The sequence below is a fragment of the Wolffia australiana genome, chromosome 5 (assembly GCF_029677425.1).
Source record: "Wolffia australiana isolate 7733 chromosome 5, ASM2967742v1".
NCBI classification, from domain to species: domain Eukaryota; kingdom Viridiplantae; phylum Streptophyta; class Magnoliopsida; order Alismatales; family Araceae; genus Wolffia; species Wolffia australiana.
The window spans coordinates 13,885,087-13,902,782 of NC_135839.1; the positions used below are offsets into that span (position 1 = coordinate 13,885,087).

At 40.8% G+C, this 17,696-nt stretch overlaps 3 protein-coding genes across 3 annotated transcripts; 2 read left to right on the forward strand and 1 right to left on the reverse strand.

Moving 5' to 3' along the window:
* Nucleotides 1-1,222: 1,222 nt before the first annotated feature.
* On the forward strand, nucleotides 1,223-3,195 carry LOC144703309 (Acid phosphatase/vanadium-dependent haloperoxidase-related protein). Its single transcript, XM_078575454.1, has 5 exons — nucleotides 1,223-1,493; nucleotides 1,567-1,698; nucleotides 1,865-1,902; nucleotides 2,250-2,316; nucleotides 2,860-3,195. The coding sequence occupies exons 1-5, from the start codon at nucleotides 1,305-1,307 to the stop codon at nucleotides 3,148-3,150; spliced, it is 717 nt and encodes a 238-aa protein (XP_078431580.1). The 5' UTR covers nucleotides 1,223-1,304; the 3' UTR covers nucleotides 3,151-3,195.
* A 47-nt stretch (nucleotides 3,196-3,242) lies between these two features.
* On the forward strand, nucleotides 3,243-4,675 carry LOC144703308 (trigger factor). The gene is made up of 2 exons (XM_078575453.1): nucleotides 3,243-4,126; nucleotides 4,214-4,675. The coding sequence occupies exon 1, from the start codon at nucleotides 3,368-3,370 to the stop codon at nucleotides 4,121-4,123; it is 756 nt and encodes a 251-aa protein (XP_078431579.1). The 5' UTR covers nucleotides 3,243-3,367; the 3' UTR covers nucleotides 4,124-4,126; nucleotides 4,214-4,675.
* HUA1 (floral homeotic protein (HUA1)) lies at nucleotides 4,115-10,248 on the reverse strand. Its single transcript, XM_078575452.1, has 13 exons — nucleotides 10,021-10,248; nucleotides 9,778-9,914; nucleotides 8,053-8,300; nucleotides 5,879-5,938; nucleotides 5,715-5,780; nucleotides 5,587-5,646; nucleotides 5,290-5,508; nucleotides 5,169-5,206; nucleotides 5,043-5,089; nucleotides 4,845-4,966; nucleotides 4,722-4,775; nucleotides 4,474-4,620; nucleotides 4,115-4,400 (listed from the first exon to the last, which is right to left on the reverse strand). The coding sequence occupies exons 1-13, from the start codon at nucleotides 10,155-10,157 to the stop codon at nucleotides 4,224-4,226; spliced, it is 1,512 nt and encodes a 503-aa protein (XP_078431578.1). The 5' UTR covers nucleotides 10,158-10,248; the 3' UTR covers nucleotides 4,115-4,223.
* Nucleotides 10,249-17,696: the final 7,448 nt, after the last annotated feature.

A 17,696-nucleotide genomic window follows, 5' to 3' on the forward strand; every position in this document is an offset into this window, starting at 1 on the left:
ACGCCCCTGCTCTTCCCAACTCTCACTAAACGTAAGAGGACTCAAGAACAATTGCACACAGACCACTAAATCTTGGATTTAGATTGAAACAAGAGTGAGTATTACATTAGATTGTGAGGGGTTTATATAGGGAAGAGAGAGAAATGATGACCCTTGGATCTCTCGAGGCCTTGAATGGTCCAGATATTTTCTGCAGCCTCAATCTTGGTGAAGAGGTGTCCTCCAATCAGGTTTGAGTCCTTTGATTGCTCCTCATTATGGTCGCTCACTTGGCTTGCCTTTTTTTGAAGATTGGGCCTTAATGAGCTTAAAGGCTCATTAAAGTCATGCAAGTTGTAGCTCTGGGCCACTCCTAGAGCTCTGAACGTGGTTGGGCCTTCTTGAACCTCCTTTCCTTAGCCCAATAACACCCTCAAATGAGACCTAAACCTGAAAATGTCAAAAATTCTTGAGAGAAGTGAGATTCATTCCACTTGACTCATAGAGTCAAGTGGAGCTAGTCTAAACGAATACTTATAAATACTCAATTACTAATTTAGGCCAACTTCATGAATTAAGTGCTAAATGATGTTTAAATGATAAATTTAAATATTTATAGTCATTAAACAGTTCACTCAAGCATGTCATTTAGCACCTACTATTTGATTCATCAATTACCATCACCCAAAAAATATAATTCTTAATGGAAAATGGGCATCACCACACTCACTTCCACATATAGTTCCGGATCGTCCCGGACGTGGACGATGGTCGGGATGGGACAAAGATCGTCATCTCCAACGTCCGGAATCAGTGCAGGGACACAAACGGGACGGTTGTTTCGTCCAAGTGAACGAAATCCGTCTCGTCTGGAGGTTTCAAGGCGAATTTTCGTCCCTATTTCTGTCCAACCTCGCGGACGAGACGATTTTTTCGTCCTGGAACGAAAAAACCATTCCGTCCGCGTCCCTGCACTCTCTAGTTCCGGATCATCCGGGACATGAACGATGGACGGGACGGGACGAAGATCGTCGCGTCCATCGTCCAGAATCAGAGCAGGGACGCAGACGGGACGGTTTTTTCGTCCGAGACCTCCGGACTGGACGATTTTGGGACAAAAAACCGTCCCGTCCGCATCTCTGCACTATACTTCCCCAGGAGACTAACTACGGATGAGTGGAGGCCAAAGGAGCCACAAGAATTTCAGAAAAAAAAAAAAAAATCGACAAATAGAAGGTGGGGGCTAAGTCTAATGGTTTGCAGTTGGTCCTTCCCCAGGAGGGTCGGCAGAAGACAACGGCGAGAAGAGGAAGGACGGGAATAACATGTTATTCTCTGCTTCCCCCTCTCCATCACTCGCCAGAATCGCCTCTCAATCGGAAGATTTCTGCGTGAGGAGATCTTCAAGACTTGTGCACGGTTCATCCCGCAGGATAAGCTCTCGGCGACGCTCAATCACCGTCGCTTCTGTCAATATTAGCGTTGATGACGTTGCTCAAGTCTTTGAGAACAAGGTGGGGGTGTCTTCTGCCTCTCTGATTAGAAAGATGGTGTTTAATCATAGCTTAAATTAGAGCTTGGGTTTAGGTGTTGATATCGGCCGCTCTGGCTTGCTCTATTGGCCAACTATCCAAGCCTTTCACCTCTGCTTTGAGTGGTAATGGCCTTGATCTTGGCGCAGTAATACGTTCTGGAGGAATGCCTTCCACACATTCAGCCGTGAGTTCTTTCTTCCTTGTCTGATCCATTTTTTTTCACCAAATGGGTTAATTATAACTTAATCACAAGTACCCAGATCTTGTAAACTGCTGATGGAGTAATTAGTTTGATTATCCCTAATCACCCTCTGACTGATAATTCTTACCTTCTACGATTGATCTTGCAGGGTGTAATGGCTGCCACGACCTGCCTCGGTCTGGAAAGGTAGGAAGTTTGATGATCTTTCGATTTTGTCCATTCAAATGAGTATTCAGTGCCATTATTAGTTCTAATATACCAAATTTGATTAAAATTAGTTGGAGCCAAGACAAATTTGAACTTTGCGAGCCTAAGAGTGATTTATTTAATCAGGGACTTGTTAAAGAATTTTTTTAGTCCCCAAACTTGAAAAGAGGTTATGAAATAATGGTGCATTTTTTTTTATTTACCTGAGAGGCATTCCTTAGTTCTCCCAAATAATTAGTGATAGATTTATTTTGTAAGATGCTTGGAAAAATTCTGAAATGCTGCTAGATAAAGCTTTCAACTCATTAAATAATCTCTTATGTCAGGGGATTCTCGGACCCTATATTTGGTGTCTCGGCCATTTTCGCTCTGTTTGTCATGTATGATGCCCAGGTATACTCTTTATTAATTGATCTATTTCTATGGATTAGTGAAAATGACTTAATGTTATGCCAACTTTTCCTTGCTCCATTGATGACAGTGAAGAAGATGAATGGATGGTGTGTTTAATCATCAAACCATACAAGAGTGATGATGGATATTTTGTCATTTCATGGTTATTTGTGATGATGACGATGATAAAATTGAGAGATGATGATGATATTATTCATTGAGATATTGAAACGAAATAGACGAACTTATCCTCCACAAATTTAGTCAGGATTCCCCTCTAATGTTCAAAAGAATAATTCCCACTGCCAAAGAGGGTTCCTCCATATCATCAGAAGCCGAATAATTCAAAGAAGGATTGTTTTGATTATTCTCACCTCTTCAAAGAATAGGTCCTTAACAAAATAATAGGATTCTTCAACATTAGAATTGTACAAGGCGTCTGATTCCTCATACTCTAGCGAGTTTTTCGCCAATTTTTTTGGAGCAATCGCAGGTAACTTCTACGCTCATCAGAATTAATCCGCAAAAACCTTGAATTGGCAGGGGGTTAGGCGAGAAGTAGGTCGGCACGCCAAGAATCTGAACAAGATGGCGATGCTGAAACGGGAAAGATCGAGAGTTTTCCAGGAAAAAACCAACCTGGTCGGCAATTACGCCAGAAGCGCTTCACCGTCTCTCGAATCGGTGGACGGGGCAGATCAAGAGCAACTCACCATCGACGAGATCGGATTCAACCGGCTGGAAGAATCCGTCGGCCACACGGAAGTTCAAGTCATCGCCGGAGCAATTCTCGGTTTTCTCGTCAGCTTCGGCGTCGAGCTGCTCCTCTCTTAACCCCACCTCCTTCCATGGCGGAAAAATATATCTCGGTTTTCTCTCTCCTTTCTGTTACAGATTTGAAATTACGAAGAAATGATAAAGCAAAAATAAAAGAAAAAGAGGGGGAGAAAAGCGCATTAGAGCGCCTCTATATAAACCGAGGACTTGCGTGGGGAGGAAGAAAAGAAAGAAGTTCTTCGAGCGGAGGAAGATTTCACGATCGAGGAAGGGGATGGAGGACGCGATCACAGAAATTCCTCCGCCATCGCGGTTCTTCCCGGAGGATCTTGACAACTTCGCCGCCCGATCGCCGCCAGCTCCACTGCCGTTCCTCCTCTTCTCCGGCGGAAGAAACCCTAACTCCGGCGATCGCCTCCTCGTCGTCGCCATCTCCGCGGCCTCGCGCCAGCTTCTACACCGCATCTCCCCCAAGCAACTGGCCGGATCGCTCTTCCTGCCCGATCTCTCGATCGCCGGCAACCGCCTCGACCACTCGCCTCACGACAGCGGCTGCCGAATCTTCGCCGCCGGCGAGAACGCGCTCCTCGCCGCTTTCCAGTACCCGGCGAGGCCGGACACCGCGAGGCAAGCGGCCAAGGCGCTGATCGAGGGCGTCTCTCCCGAGGAGGTTATCGTCTTGGACGCCGTCCGCAGCGGGGCTTACCGCGGGCGGCTATCCGGCGACTGCGATTTCTTGGAGTTCAAGCTGGAGACCTCCGCGAGGAGGGCGGCCGGCTCGCTCCCCGCTCTTCGCCACTCTCCGTATTACCCGACGGGGAGCGTGGTTGACGGCGTCGCCGCCGCGCTGCTCGCCGAGTGCCAGATGAGGGGGCTCAAAGGAACTCTCTTCTTGACCTGGCCGGATGACGGGAGCTCGTCATCCTCGCTTGAATCTCTCCTACAGCTGCTGCCCGGATCCGTCGTCCGCAAAGAGAACGGCAAGCTCGTCGCTAGGAAGAACGGCCCCGAATCGGATCTCTACGTTTGAAGGGTTAGTTTTTACTCGTTTTCTTGCTTCCCTTTCTCGGTACTCCAAATGGTTCGAAGAAAAAACTCAGTCTTGGTGGATGGGAGGTAGAGAGGCGTGCCTACAGTGGCTGGGTCAGGTCCTTCTCTGCTGGGTCTTTCTCCGTCTCGGCGGCGGCGGGGGTTTCCTTGGCGGCGGCCATGGCTATGGCTTCCGCCGGAGTTGGGTGGTCGAACTTGCAGGTCGGGCCGAACTTGCAGGTGCCCGTTTTCAGATAATACGGGCAAATGATCGCTCCCTGCAAAGTCATCACATTATACAATCATGGAAAACACTAGAATTTGAAAGATTTGAAGATGTTCGAGTCTCACTTCTCTTCTGGGTAGCCCCGCGAGGGTGAGCTTAATGGATTGCGGCGTAGAATGCTTCAGTGTTGTGGACGACGGGGCTGACCGATCGACCGGGTGGTGAAACTTGCACCTCTCCCAAAACTTGCACTGGCCCGTCTTCATGTAAAACTGCAACCACCAAGGGTAAGTCTTTATTTAATTACCGCCGTGTTTTAGGATTGAATTTTGTGGTCATTTTCTAGAATGATGATGAGGAATTTGGCACGTACATCACATTCCATCTGGCCCGGTCGCTGTGGGTACAGAGTTGGAGCTACACCAATCTGTTTCATTATAAGGAGTCAGACATTAGCAGAGGCGATAATTAGAGGAGGCTTGTGAGTAGTACTTACAGTGGTTTGAGAAAAACGAGTATCGAGGCTGGGAAGAAGTGAAACCGGGGGGCTTAGGACGCCAGCAGACAGGTTGGGGTTAGGAGACTGGAGATATGAAGGTGCAGTTATAGGATTGAACGCTGCAACACAGAAATAGATCATCGGCCAATAATATGAATGTCTTTTTTACTTTGATCTGCGAGGAAAACTTTATACCGTGTCTGTCCGGGTGATTGAATCTGCACCCAGTTCCATACTTGCAACTGTCAAGAAATTATTATAAAGCGTAAGTGCATGGCCAAATTTAGAGGAATTTTCATCAATGTTTATGTATATGCCCACCTCCCAGTCTTGACGTAGAAGGGGCAATCCTGTTCGCCCTGCAGAAGAAACCCACTAATGAATGTTTCTCTTCTGTGTAATAACGCGTAGAGTTGATTTAATTAAGGGTGAGAAATCAAACCGGGCGTATGGGCAGTCCTTTAGAATTATGAAATAGCGCAGGTGCAAACGAAGCTGGATTGACAGCCTTCAAATCGGGCCGTGCACTAATCGCTCCATTCGGCCCGCTTTCTGGCGGTTCGTTGGCAGGATCTTGCCCATTCGATGATAATTGGAGATCCTTCGGATGATGGAAAATACAGTTGACACCAAACTTGCATTTTCCAGTTTTAGCATAGAACTGTAACCGATTAAGAAGATGATTAATAATAAGAAATAACGGAAAGGGAAGGGAAAAAACGTCAAAACGATGCCTTACCGAACAAATGGGTTCAGATGGTCTTTCGGGTAAGACAGAAGCATCAGGCATCTCAGAAACCTGCGGTTATGTCGGAAATATAAGAAAATAAATATTTAATAAAATAAGAACAAGGGTCATCATATTACTTTGTCCTTGGGATGGTTGAACTTGCACCGAGAACCAAACTTGCATTTCTGAGTTTTCAGAAAGTACTGAAAGAAAAGAATAAAAAAAACAGTATGAGAAAAATGAGAAGGAACCTTTCACGATCAACATTTGTTTGCAGGGAAAGAATATTTATTAAACGTACCGGACAATCTGACTGACCCGGTCGCTCTGGAAGAGATTCAGAATCATTAACGACTGGAACCTGCAAATCGAGTCATATCTCATTAGAATGATGGAAAAGTCATAGAACAGATTGTATAAAAACAGGTAATTAACGGGAAAAACATGCATACGCATTCACTACGTACATCTGCGAGCCTGGACTAAGAGAAAAATAAATTTCACTGAGCCCAAACTAATATATAAATAACTCATATTTTAACGGGCGCCGCATTAATCATGAGATGGGTGAAATTAACTCTCCCCAGGGACGATGACACATCAATCAAAAAAGCTCTAGGAGATATAAATATATTAGATATTAAAGGAGATATAAATATATTAGATGCTTATTTTGAAAATAAATAAGATTATCAAAAATAATCGATTGCTCCACCATTGACAAACAAGACGCTGGAAATTTGACGTAAGATCTAAAGAGTTAACGACGATGTTCGAAGATAAGAGCGGAAGATGATTTACACATGACTCCTTCGATGGATTAATATCAGTTAAATTTGGACACTAATTATGTTATATCAGCTACAAGCTCTACTATAAGCAAGAAATGCAATAATGTGCCGTCATTTACTGCATCATTGGATTTAAAGGTCGGTTTGAATATCAGCACAATAATGAGATAGCTTACACGACCGGTTGAAATAAGAACCCAGTAAAAAAAAGGTTGAATTAATAACGAAGACAAACACTCTTTATGAAATTGATGCGGCATCCATGGCGAAAACATTCAATTCAACCCTGATCACTTTGTTTCCTCAGATTTTTGAGAGATATAGTTGAGTTTTTTCAACTTCGAAGAAAATAAGAGTTATCTGCAAGCCCTGCTCTCCTACAGATATGTATCTCTAAGGTCCAACAAGAAGAAAAGCAATGCCAAGACGAAACTACGGACATATTCTTGGCGATGAAGTTGACTAGAAATGCCCTCTCCCCAAACATCCTATCCACAAAAAATCTGACAAATCCAACTACTACTACATCTCCACATTAGTGGGTTCCCATACAACACTTCAACTAAACTGAATCATTTCTTCCTTCTCCATTCACCTCATCATCCACCGGAAAAATTAATCCACTGAATAACTTCTGCCTTTATCCAAGACCACGAGGCTTCCAACTGCACCTTGGTCCAGAAGTGAGGTAAAATATTGTAATCCATTTACCTCGCTTCTACCATGCAACCCCAGAAAAGATTCGGCTCCTCCTCATCATCTTCTCCCTTCCTGCTTTCTTCATCCCCGTAAACAGCTCCTCATCATCACCATTTTCTTATAAAAAACCCCCGACAAATCGACCTGGCCCAAAATCGACGAAGGAAGCAATGCATGATTAGATAGATTATCGTTCTTAGATTATCCAAAGATCCAGGAAGCACCGAGAGATTTTAAAGATGCGCTTTAATTGTAGAACAAAATGAACAGAAGAAAAGTTCTACAGCTCAACAGATGAACTGCCAAAAGGCAGCTTAAATTTGTGATTTCATGAACCGACAGATAGAACGAAGAAGACAGAGAATGTGAGCCTCCAGGCTGATTCCAAGAATGTGTAATAAAAACTGTCCCAGAATATTCCAGTGAGGGATACAGGGTTCGAAACTTGTTATTGCGCACATTTGAACACAAGTATTGACGAGCGAAAAGTTCAAACTTATCTACGGTATTTAATTTAGCCGAAGAATTAAGGAAACAGCGTTTCAGATAAGACTTGACAGAAAAATTTAAGCAAGTGAAATTAAGAAGTGTGGCCTTTTAAAGAGCCTAAAACTGTTTCCCTTCCCTCAGGAACAGGGACGCGCCCCAATAACACTGAGCAGTCGAAAAACGCTTTCACTAACAGTTGTTTTTAATTTAAATGTAATTAAAACGAATAACTCTGAAAATAAATATATAGGATGGGAATAACTACACAGCAACCTAAAAGACCGAGAGAAAATATGTACAAAATATTTTAGACGGAAACATCCAGGTTATTAACTTCATTCAAATAAGCGCACCATAAGTGCTTTAACTTTTTTAGTAAATACTAAAATGGCTGAAACGAAATAATTGATGGGTAAAATGGCCAAACAGATACGTAGATATCATAATAAAAGGTTAATAATATCCATTTACTATAAAACTAATTATAGATATTCACCTCTTTCCAATCTGGGATTCCCCCCTCTGGAACCCAAAGTGGATGATCAAACTTGCAATTATCTCCAAACTTACACGTTCTTGTCAACATATAGTGTGCACAATCCTTCTCTCCAGGTCGCTGAGGATATATAGGCAGATGACTTCCAATATCATATCTAGGGCGCTTAAGCAAAGGATTTGTAGAAAGTAATCCTTCGTTTTGGCCGATACTGTTATGATTTCCGAGGAGACTCTGATGGTACAAAGCTATATATAGATAATCCAAAAATATCATAAGAATACGCTTAATAGAACCATATGATGTGAACTAATTTATAAAAGATAAATAAAAGTAAGGGTTAGAATAACACGATTAAGGAAATAAATAAGGAAGCATGATAGGCATTATGGGAAAACCTCTAAGCTTTCACATCTCAAGGTTGAACGCAGCTAGGCTAGATAATGAAAATCTCTTAATCTACTACTCAAGAAGGAACCCAAAAGAGGACATAAAAGCGAATGAGCTCTACAAAAATTCATTGAAAAAACAATGGAAACGAAAGACCAAAAAAGAGGACGACAGAATGACCACGCATACAAGAAGATGCAGAGATGGAGAAATGAGGGAGCAATAAAAGCTTCTTAAAACTTTCTCTTAGGAATTTGTCCACTTTGGATATAATTCTTTCGCATTTTCCACGCTCAGCAAAATAAAATTAAGATGAAGGGTATGAGATAATCGTGTTCTTTAAAAACTACTAATAAGTTGACATCCCTATCGTCATTGACGTATGAGAGACTCTCAGATCACGAGCGTTAAAGTACTTGTAAAAATCCTTTGAAGGAAGGGACGGATAAAACCAGCCATCGAAAATCGATCAGATTGGTTTTTTGCTCAAGCAAAATCGTACATTGAGAGACCCAACGTGGATTAGGCCCGTCAAGAGATTAGGGCCCAAGGACTAATTGTCTAATCTAGATCGAACCCAATTGACAAATTGATACAGCTGATCAATGGGCGATCGAGGCTGCCTGATAGATCAAACAGGATGATGGGGATTGCCGAAGGTACTAAAATACAAATCCAGTGCACATTAAACTTGTAGAATTCCCTGCAAAGTCAACTACAGCCAGGGTGGAGCAGCCGCTAAGGCGGCAGTGAAGCGGTTATAATTAACAGCGGCTAACACAGAATCACAGTGGCCGTGGCGGTGGTACAGCAGCTGGTCATTGGTCTCGACTCAGTCTTCTGATACGATCGTGATCAGGGCCATCGGAGCAATTGAATCTTTAGATCAGATTCAATAGCATCCGGTCAGGTTAGATCGCTGACCCATAATGCCTATGATCGTAAAACATTTTATGATTTTTTTTGAAACATTTTATGATAAAGTGGCGCTGAAGGATTGCCTACCAACAAGTATAACGAAAAGAAACTAAGTGGGCAAAATAGACAAATTAAGAATCGTGTACCAAAGAAATAGTAAAAAATCAATCACTTGCCTCGACAAATATACTGCTCCAATGCACATTTAGCCATAACAACTATCATGAATTGAAAAATAGAGGTAAAATAGAGGTAGTAACAGTCAATTTCTTGGATGACTTCCGCAAGAAGATTCAGTTTTTTTTAATTATCCTCGACAAACGTAAGGAACCCAAAAAAAGCAAGAAACTACAAGCCAATGGAGTTGCAGCGTAAGCCAGACAAAGCAAACAAATACATAAATATACAATTCCAAACCTTCAGGGGGACGCTTCAATCCGGGCAATAGAGAAGAATCCATAAACCCGAGTTGTGAGTTGTACGAGGGCACTGAAGCCCCGCCATAGCCGCCAGCGTATTTCCCCATCGTGTAGCTCTCCATTCCAGAAACTTGGCTGAAAAATATTTTTGAAAACCCTCGCTCGAGTTAGCACGCGTCCCATCGCACCTCCCCAAGGTACAATGCCCTCAATCCAATATCGAAAAGGAATTGCAAGTTACCTGGAAGGACCGAGAAGAGAAGCCTCGGAGTAATACTGGTCGCCATCTCCTGCACGAGCGGAAAATGTAGAAGACAGCCCCGGCCCGCCGTAGCTCGTGCCATAGCTCGAGCCATAGCCGAAGAGCTGCTTCGCCATGGCAGTTTCTCCTCTGAGCAAGAACCCTAGAACACAGACCGCTCTTCGGGCATGGAGGAAGAAAGAAATCGCTTTTGTTGCCGAAACGACTCCACAGTAAATGGACCATGCCTAATTACTTAATTGCGGATTATGAGAGTAGGGAACGGTACATCCGGGACGTGACGCCTTGGACGTGACGGAACGGATGACGAAACGTAATAACACTTTCGTCAAATCACCGTCCCATCACGCGTCCTAGCAAATGCAAAAAAAAACCTTCATGTTTCCGCATCCCTCCATAAGGCATCCGTCACGTCCCCGTCACCTGTGACTTGAATAAAACCCAAATTGGAGGACAGAGAATCGGAGGGGCATATCTCCAATTATTTATTGGTCGCATCGGTTTGCGTTCCCAAAAAAACAGGAACTTCTGTGCAAAATTCCGGGAAATCTAAATGGCAAAATCTCAGCCGTCGTAAGCTTAAAAATATGTCTGTTTTAACTTTTCAAAAATTCCGTCACCGCCATCATCAGTGATGGCCGTTGCGTCACGTCATGCGTCCGGGGCACCCTGTCCCCGTCATGACCACTTTGTCATCCGTCACTGCCACCGTCATAGACGCCTAAAACCATCACTATCACCGTCACGTCATCCATCATGTTTCTGTCACGGTGATGGGTGACGGGACGGATGACGTGTGCCAGATCCCTATATGAGAGCCACCATCACATTACCATGTCTATCTCCCCTTTTACAACCATTATCATCCTCTGAATCATTACCATCATCGTAAGGATCAACATCATCATCTTCGACTTTGGATTAATGGGGGGTGATGCAGGTTTCTTGTCAGTTAACCTTTTGATACTTTTTTTGTTCGCCCACTTTGTGTTCCCATGTTCCAAAGCAAGGGGATTATAAAATGAGGAACTTCTGTGTTTAACCATTTATCTAGATATATACGAGGGCAAAAAATTTCATTGGAATAGTGCCATCCGATTGTTCGCATGTTTGGTTCTCCTTTCCAAATAACCTCAACTGTGTTACACAGTAATGCAATATTATTTTTGGTATCATATTGTAACACTCATGATGTTTATGGTTTTCTATGCTCTAAATTGTGTAGGTGTAGATGATTTTGTTTCAAAATGAGCTAGTGTCAAGCCCTAGAGGGTTGGGTTTGAGATTTAGGTCCAAAACTCGTGTAGTACTTGACTATTAGTCTATTAACCCCACCCCGTCATTCTAGGAGTGTCATGTAGATGGGGGATTATACATTGTATAAATTGATGGCAAAAGGTCCCATGAAAGGGTTGACAAACCTCTTTAAGCTACTATAACATGCAATGTAGCTTGGCATCTCATGTGTTGGCAACAACAACCTACCGACCATGTTAAATAAATCCATGATTAATTTACCTATATATCAAATGTAGTGAATTAATTTGTTCAGATAGTGAAGAGTTATTAACTTGTGGAGTTGTTAACTAGCCTGGTACGCAGGCCTAGAGGGTAAGACCCGTAAGGTTTATTGGACATAAGAGGATATACTTGAAAGTGTCAGAGTTTTTTTATGAAGCTCCTATTAAGTATAAAGTCCAAAAAACATCCTTGAAAATTTTCACTTTTTGTTCTCCTTCTTCCCCTCTCTGTTGGCGCTCTCCCCCGCTAGTGCACCGAAATGATGAGCACATTTGAGATCTATGTTGGCACTTATCAAATGTGTCGAGTAGATCGAACGTGTCAAAGAGATTGGATGTGTCGAGGACCGCTTGAATATGTTTAGAAACTAGAAATTTGTGTCACTCTATATTTGTTCAAGGAACTCAAACTAGAGAATATTTGATTCCATTTAAGCTAATTCAATCATAAAGTATTTTTTTAGTTTTAAAGATATCATTTTATTATGATTCATGAAAAATATTTGGATTTTGTTGCAGTGATCAATGATCTGAAGAGTATTCCTTACCGAAAGCTAATGAAATTCTAAGAAACTTTTAACTAACTAAAAACATGACGCCGAATCTTCTTGCCTAATCAAAACTGCTATCCTTTTCGTTCCCTTAGTGAGTGATCATCAGACAAATGTTTCCATCGTTAGATATATCCGTGTGATTATTGGCAAGTCAAACATCCTCTTCTTCAATTCAATCAATGCTACCGTTACTCTGGGGTGGTCGTCTTGTTGTTACGATTTTAATGAGAGAGAGAGAGGGCACCCAAGGAGAAAAAGAAAAGGAGGGGCACCTAAGAAGTCATTCTCATTATTATCGTGTCGGATGTTAAAATTAGGTCTTATTGCTTAGGACTTGATCTTAGTAGATATCCATAATCATCAAAGTCAAAGAAAAAACTGGCATTGACATATTTCATTCGGGGCTTCCTTCATACTTAATGTATTTTTTCATAAAAACCCTATAACTTAGTACTCTCTTGTATCCAGTAAATTTTATGTGGGTGACCCTCTAGTCCCATTTACTAGCCTAGTTAATGACTTCACAAGTCTAATAGTTATTTACTAAACCCAATCGATATCTGAAATAGATTTCTATTAATTCCATAATGATTTAACCCAAACAATAAATGGCATCAAGTGTCTTAATATGGACTGGCCAACTCGACTGTCCTCAGTTCCAACATATGGTTATTGGACCAAAGCATGTTCAACCATGGATGAGAGCACCCTAGGCAGTAGGCATATAATGACTTATAATACATGCTTCAAAAGAAACTCATATGGCATATGTGGACTTTAAACTCACTCCTAAAATCCTTGGTGGCATCCGAATTTGTCAAATGGACTCTCTATATGGATGATTTCAAAGGACTCAAGAGAGAACACACCTGGTAGAGACTCAATCGCAACATGTTCATGATTATCCATTGGTAAGTTGTACAAGGCACTATCAATGTGTGCGATGACATTTGGGTAGCGGATAAGCCATTATGTAGCATTGTCTCTTCTACACCCTATCATTAGCATCTAATGGTTACCCAACTGCAAGCAGAAACATTAGCCTGTCCTTGGAGGAGAACATTCTCCCATTATTATTTTTACTGTACACTCTTCAATAAAGTATCATTCTTACTTCATACCAAATACCACGCACCAAGATATGTCATGATTTAACCTGTCTGATGTATGATTTTATGGAAACCATAGTGATAGTACTGTGTCATTCTGATTCTGATTCTGATTCTTCTCCAATTGTTGTCTACCATCTGACCCACTACCTCGATGCCATCACTTAAGTTCTTCTTGCAAGTCTATGGACTAGATTGAGAAAGATCTATAAATTTATCAATCCATATATATATTTATCTCTAATCTATATCTACCAATATTTCTATGCCTAATTATCTATATATCCATTGAGATATATCTACTTCTCTCCCTATCTAAATATCGACCTATCTATATATCCATTTTAAAATATATCTCTATCTCTATCCATATCATTCTCTACTTATATGCATCCCTACCTACACATGTCTCTATCACGATCTCTATCACAATCTCAATCGCTATCTCCATTGCTAAATCTATTTTTACCAATGTCTTTAGCTCTGTTTCTATATATCTCTATTCTTACTTATATCTATCCATATCTCTATCACTCTCACAATCTCAAATTCCATCTATTTCTATATCTTTATCTAACTCAAACTCTACATCTATCTCTATCTTTATGCCCATCCTTATCTCTATCTATCCTTACCTATGTATTTCTATCTCTTACTTGGTATGGGAGATATAGACGGGGGGAGATTCCTCGTGAACTGTTTTGCACTACATGCAAGTGGCCAAAGTTATGTAAAGAGGTAGATATCGTAAAATTTGAACCCGTCGTATGTTTCTTCCCATGGCATGATGCTCATAACGTATTTACAAGGCATTCCAGTCGTAGGGAACCACAAACATGCCCAGACCATGAACACCGTTTGACTTGTTTGTGCTACTAGCACTTGTCAGGCTCTTGAAGTCAACATGTAGACCAGAATTTAGGTTAAATAAGTCATTTCAAGGCTTTGATTTATGCAACAATATTTATAAAATTTTTCTTTCTTAGAATAAGGTTAGGGTCGAATCCACGAGGATCAGGTAATGAGATAGTAAATTTTATTTCAAATATATTTTAAAATAATTATTTAGGTAATTTATATTTTTATGAATTTTAAAGTATTTTCTAAATAGGAAAATCAATCAAATAAATGAAAACTAGTCCAAACTATTTTAAAGAAACAAAATACATATTTATTTTGTTCTCGATAAGTTACAATAATAAAATGTGATTTTTGAGAATTTTTAGGGCAATAAATAAGTTTTAACATTGAACAAAACTTCAACCCCAATTTGTGGGCGACGGCTCCGTTAGGCGGGTAGTAAACTAAAAACGATGCAACTTTTGCTACATGAGGAATTTTTTACTAATGTTTGATGTGTTGGAAATCTTTAAGTATAGGCTATCCTATGGAATATCTACCTAGAAATAATGGTGATAAATTCCAATCAAACATTAAGGAGATCACACGGACCTTGTTGTCACTTCCCCCAAGGGCCAAATGGTGCATTTTCTCCAAGAATATTGATCACCCTTGAACTCTCTCTCCCACACCATTGTATAAAAAGAATGGATCAAATAAATCTGACGCACTAGGCCTTTAACAACAAGTTGGGAGCAGAAATCAAAGATGATGTACAAAGAGAGGGGAGAAGAGAATAAATAGAAGTCCCCTTACTCTCCAAGGCATTGGATTTAATTCCAAGGGATTGGAGGGCTAGGATTTCTTGCTTTATAGCATGTACCCATGTGCCCTCCCTCTCAGATTTGAAAATCAACCTATAAAGTTCAAATTGTGGGTTAGTTCCACAATTCTTACATGTTTATGCGGTCTTTAAAGGGGTTTGAATGAGCTTCTAGAATGGGCTTCTTCTGTATCGGGCCTCCCTTATTATGTATTAGATGGATTAGATTTTGTACTTCCCTCCCATTTGCATCTCAAATTCACCATTGTATTTACCTAAGTTATGTTTATCAAATAAAACTCCAAGAAGATATGAGCAATCCACTTGACTCTAAAGAGTCTATTGGGGTTTGTCTCAAAATCAGTAAAATATATAAAAATAGAGCTTAAGAAAATAAATCATAAAATTCTCATTTTATAGTTAAATGGTGAATAATTATAGTGAAAATTTAAAAATATGTGGTAAAAAAATAAGTATAAAAGCACTATGTTATTGATCTAATTTGGCGTTATCATCATGACATGATGCTCACAACGTATCTACAAGGCCTTCAAATCATGGGGAATCCAAAACATGCCCACTACGTGATGGAAATATATGTGGCCGGCAAGCCAATCACACATTTCACGTCCTTTTTCCATGTTCATTACTATAACACATTCATTATAGTGCACGTGTGATGCTTATAATGAAGTCCATGAATACATGATCGTACTTAGTGAATCATGATGAGATCGTAATAGGAGATCACTAGTATTTAAGCATGTGTTCTAAACATTCCTATTCGAAGGATACGCGAGAAGGACATCGAAGTATCCGGATAGAATAGCACCATCTAGCCTCACTCATACGATGAGTATGGCCGCTCGCGTAGCCATCAGTTTGGAGACATTAATGATAGATAGTGGATGCTCTTTAGTGGAAAGAGTTCGCTAAATTAATCCGTTAGAATCCCTAAATGATATTATACCGAACTGTCAATCAGGTTGATTCACGTCACGGTTGTGTAAGTGGTCCTTAGACCTGAGACACCAAAGATGTCTTGTGGACGGACGGTTGTACTTTGGCCATGGCTAATGAGTCTCTAATCATGGGATTCTAAACAGTCTTAGTTCGGGTGCATCAAGAAGTACACGAAGGCGATTGAGTGGTCAAGATGGGATTGTCCACCCTCGGTATAAGAGGTGGCAGCTCAAGGAAGATGATGCGATGAAGTCCTTGGCCAAGGCAGTGAAATATTGGAGAAGAGTTCTCCGATGATTTTCGAATGCATCAGTACTAACTCGGATGACCGATTAGGGTTTGACAGTTGACCATACCCTAAGTCGTCCAAGGAGCGTCAAGTGGATGAGGGATTATACATACACGGTAACCGATGATGAACAGGTTCCATGAGTGAGTCGATACACACTCCTTTGTATCTTCTAGGACACGAGGTGTTGCTTGGCACCCCACGTGTCGGAGTCTCGACCTATCGATTGGGTTAAATCGATCCGACGTTAATTAATCTATATGATGATGTAGTTAATTAAGTTGGAAGGCCAATAAAGGTTATTGGGCCATTGGAGTCATTAACTAGACTGATACATGGGCCTAGAGGGTCACACGCAAATGGTCTTTTGGACGTTGGAAGATATACTTAAGTTTTGGGGGTTTTTATGAAAAATACCCACTTAGTATAAATAGGGAAAGGCCCTGAACAAAATTCACCCAGGCCAGAATTGTTCAGGGGCCTTTCCCCTTCTTCTCTACTCTCCCCACATCCCCTCTCCATCCCTAATGTGATCGGGACGACGTAACGACGCCAACGGAGAAAGAACGGGGCTCGTCAACGAGAAGGAGGCGATCCGACGCGCCGAGGACCGCGTGGATACATCTAGAGGCTGCACACTTGAGCAGCTCCACTCGTCTCGCTCCGGGATCGAAGAAATCACAAATGTCATTTAATATATTTTTAGTATGTAGGCTTATTTAATTCCATTATTTCGCTCATAGAAAGAACCCAACAATCACAACACTAACCTAATATATAAAGTACGTGATAACCAAAATACCAACAAGGAAAATTAGGGAGCTTCTCTAAATCATTAATGGGACTCACTAGAGAAAGCCTCGCTGATTATAAGGTAAGCATAGGTCTATTATTATATTAGCTAAACTAGAAGGATATCCTAAGGATGTATGTAATTTTTTTAGGCTTAATTTTTAAAATAAAATTTTACACTATTCTATTATCTTTCCATGGGAAAGATAAACATTATTTTCAAATAATCATCATGAAAAATGTCATGATGGCAGTTATTTCTCCACTCGTCGGTGCCACCCATTCTCTCTGATCTAATTCCCTTGTTCCAAAATGGGGGACCACTCTATAAAACATTTATTGACCATACTGATATGTTTCTTGAAATTTCACTCATGCTTTCAACTGTGTACTTTCTTTCATATCACCATCATCTCATTTCTTCAATTAAAAGTTTAGTCCATCATTAGATAAGTATTTATAAGATTGATTTTAGTGTGACCATACAGTATCAAATTAGTTGCACCATCTGATGTTTTCTTTCTTTAAAAAAGTATGCACCTTAAAAAAGCATCATAATCTATGATTCGCAAAGTAATGTTAGAGCATATAAATAGTATTATCCCATTAATATAAACAGAAAATACAAAAAAACTATAATATCAAAGAAAATACTTTACGTCAATGATTGATAAACACATTTAAAAAGATTCACCACATAATGAGCCACAAATTTCACAAATAGTGATAAATTAATTACAAAATAATTTCAACAGTGAATGTACA

Coding starts and splice junctions, on each gene's coding strand:
- LOC144703309 (XM_078575454.1), top strand. CDS start 1,305: ATGTTATTCTCTGCTTCCCCCTCTCCATCACTCGCCAGAATCGCCTCT. Junction 1,494..1,566: donor CTCAAGTCTTTGAGAACAAG/GTGGGGGTGTCT, acceptor GCTTGGGTTTAG/GTGTTGATATCGGCCGCTCT. Junction 1,699..1,864: donor TGCCTTCCACACATTCAGCC/GTGAGTTCTTTC, acceptor TTGATCTTGCAG/GGTGTAATGGCTGCCACGAC.
- LOC144703308 (XM_078575453.1), top strand. CDS start 3,368: ATGGAGGACGCGATCACAGAAATTCCTCCGCCATCGCGGTTCTTCCCG.
- HUA1 (XM_078575452.1), bottom strand. CDS start 10,157: ATGGCGAAGCAGCTCTTCGGCTATGGCTCGAGCTATGGCACGAGCTAC. Junction 5,509..5,586: donor CATCTGAACCCATTTGTTCG/GTAAGGCATCGT, acceptor AATCGGTTACAG/TTCTATGCTAAAACTGGAAA. Junction 4,776..4,844: donor CTCGTTTTTCTCAAACCACT/GTAAGTACTACT, acceptor ATAATGAAACAG/ATTGGTGTAGCTCCAACTCT.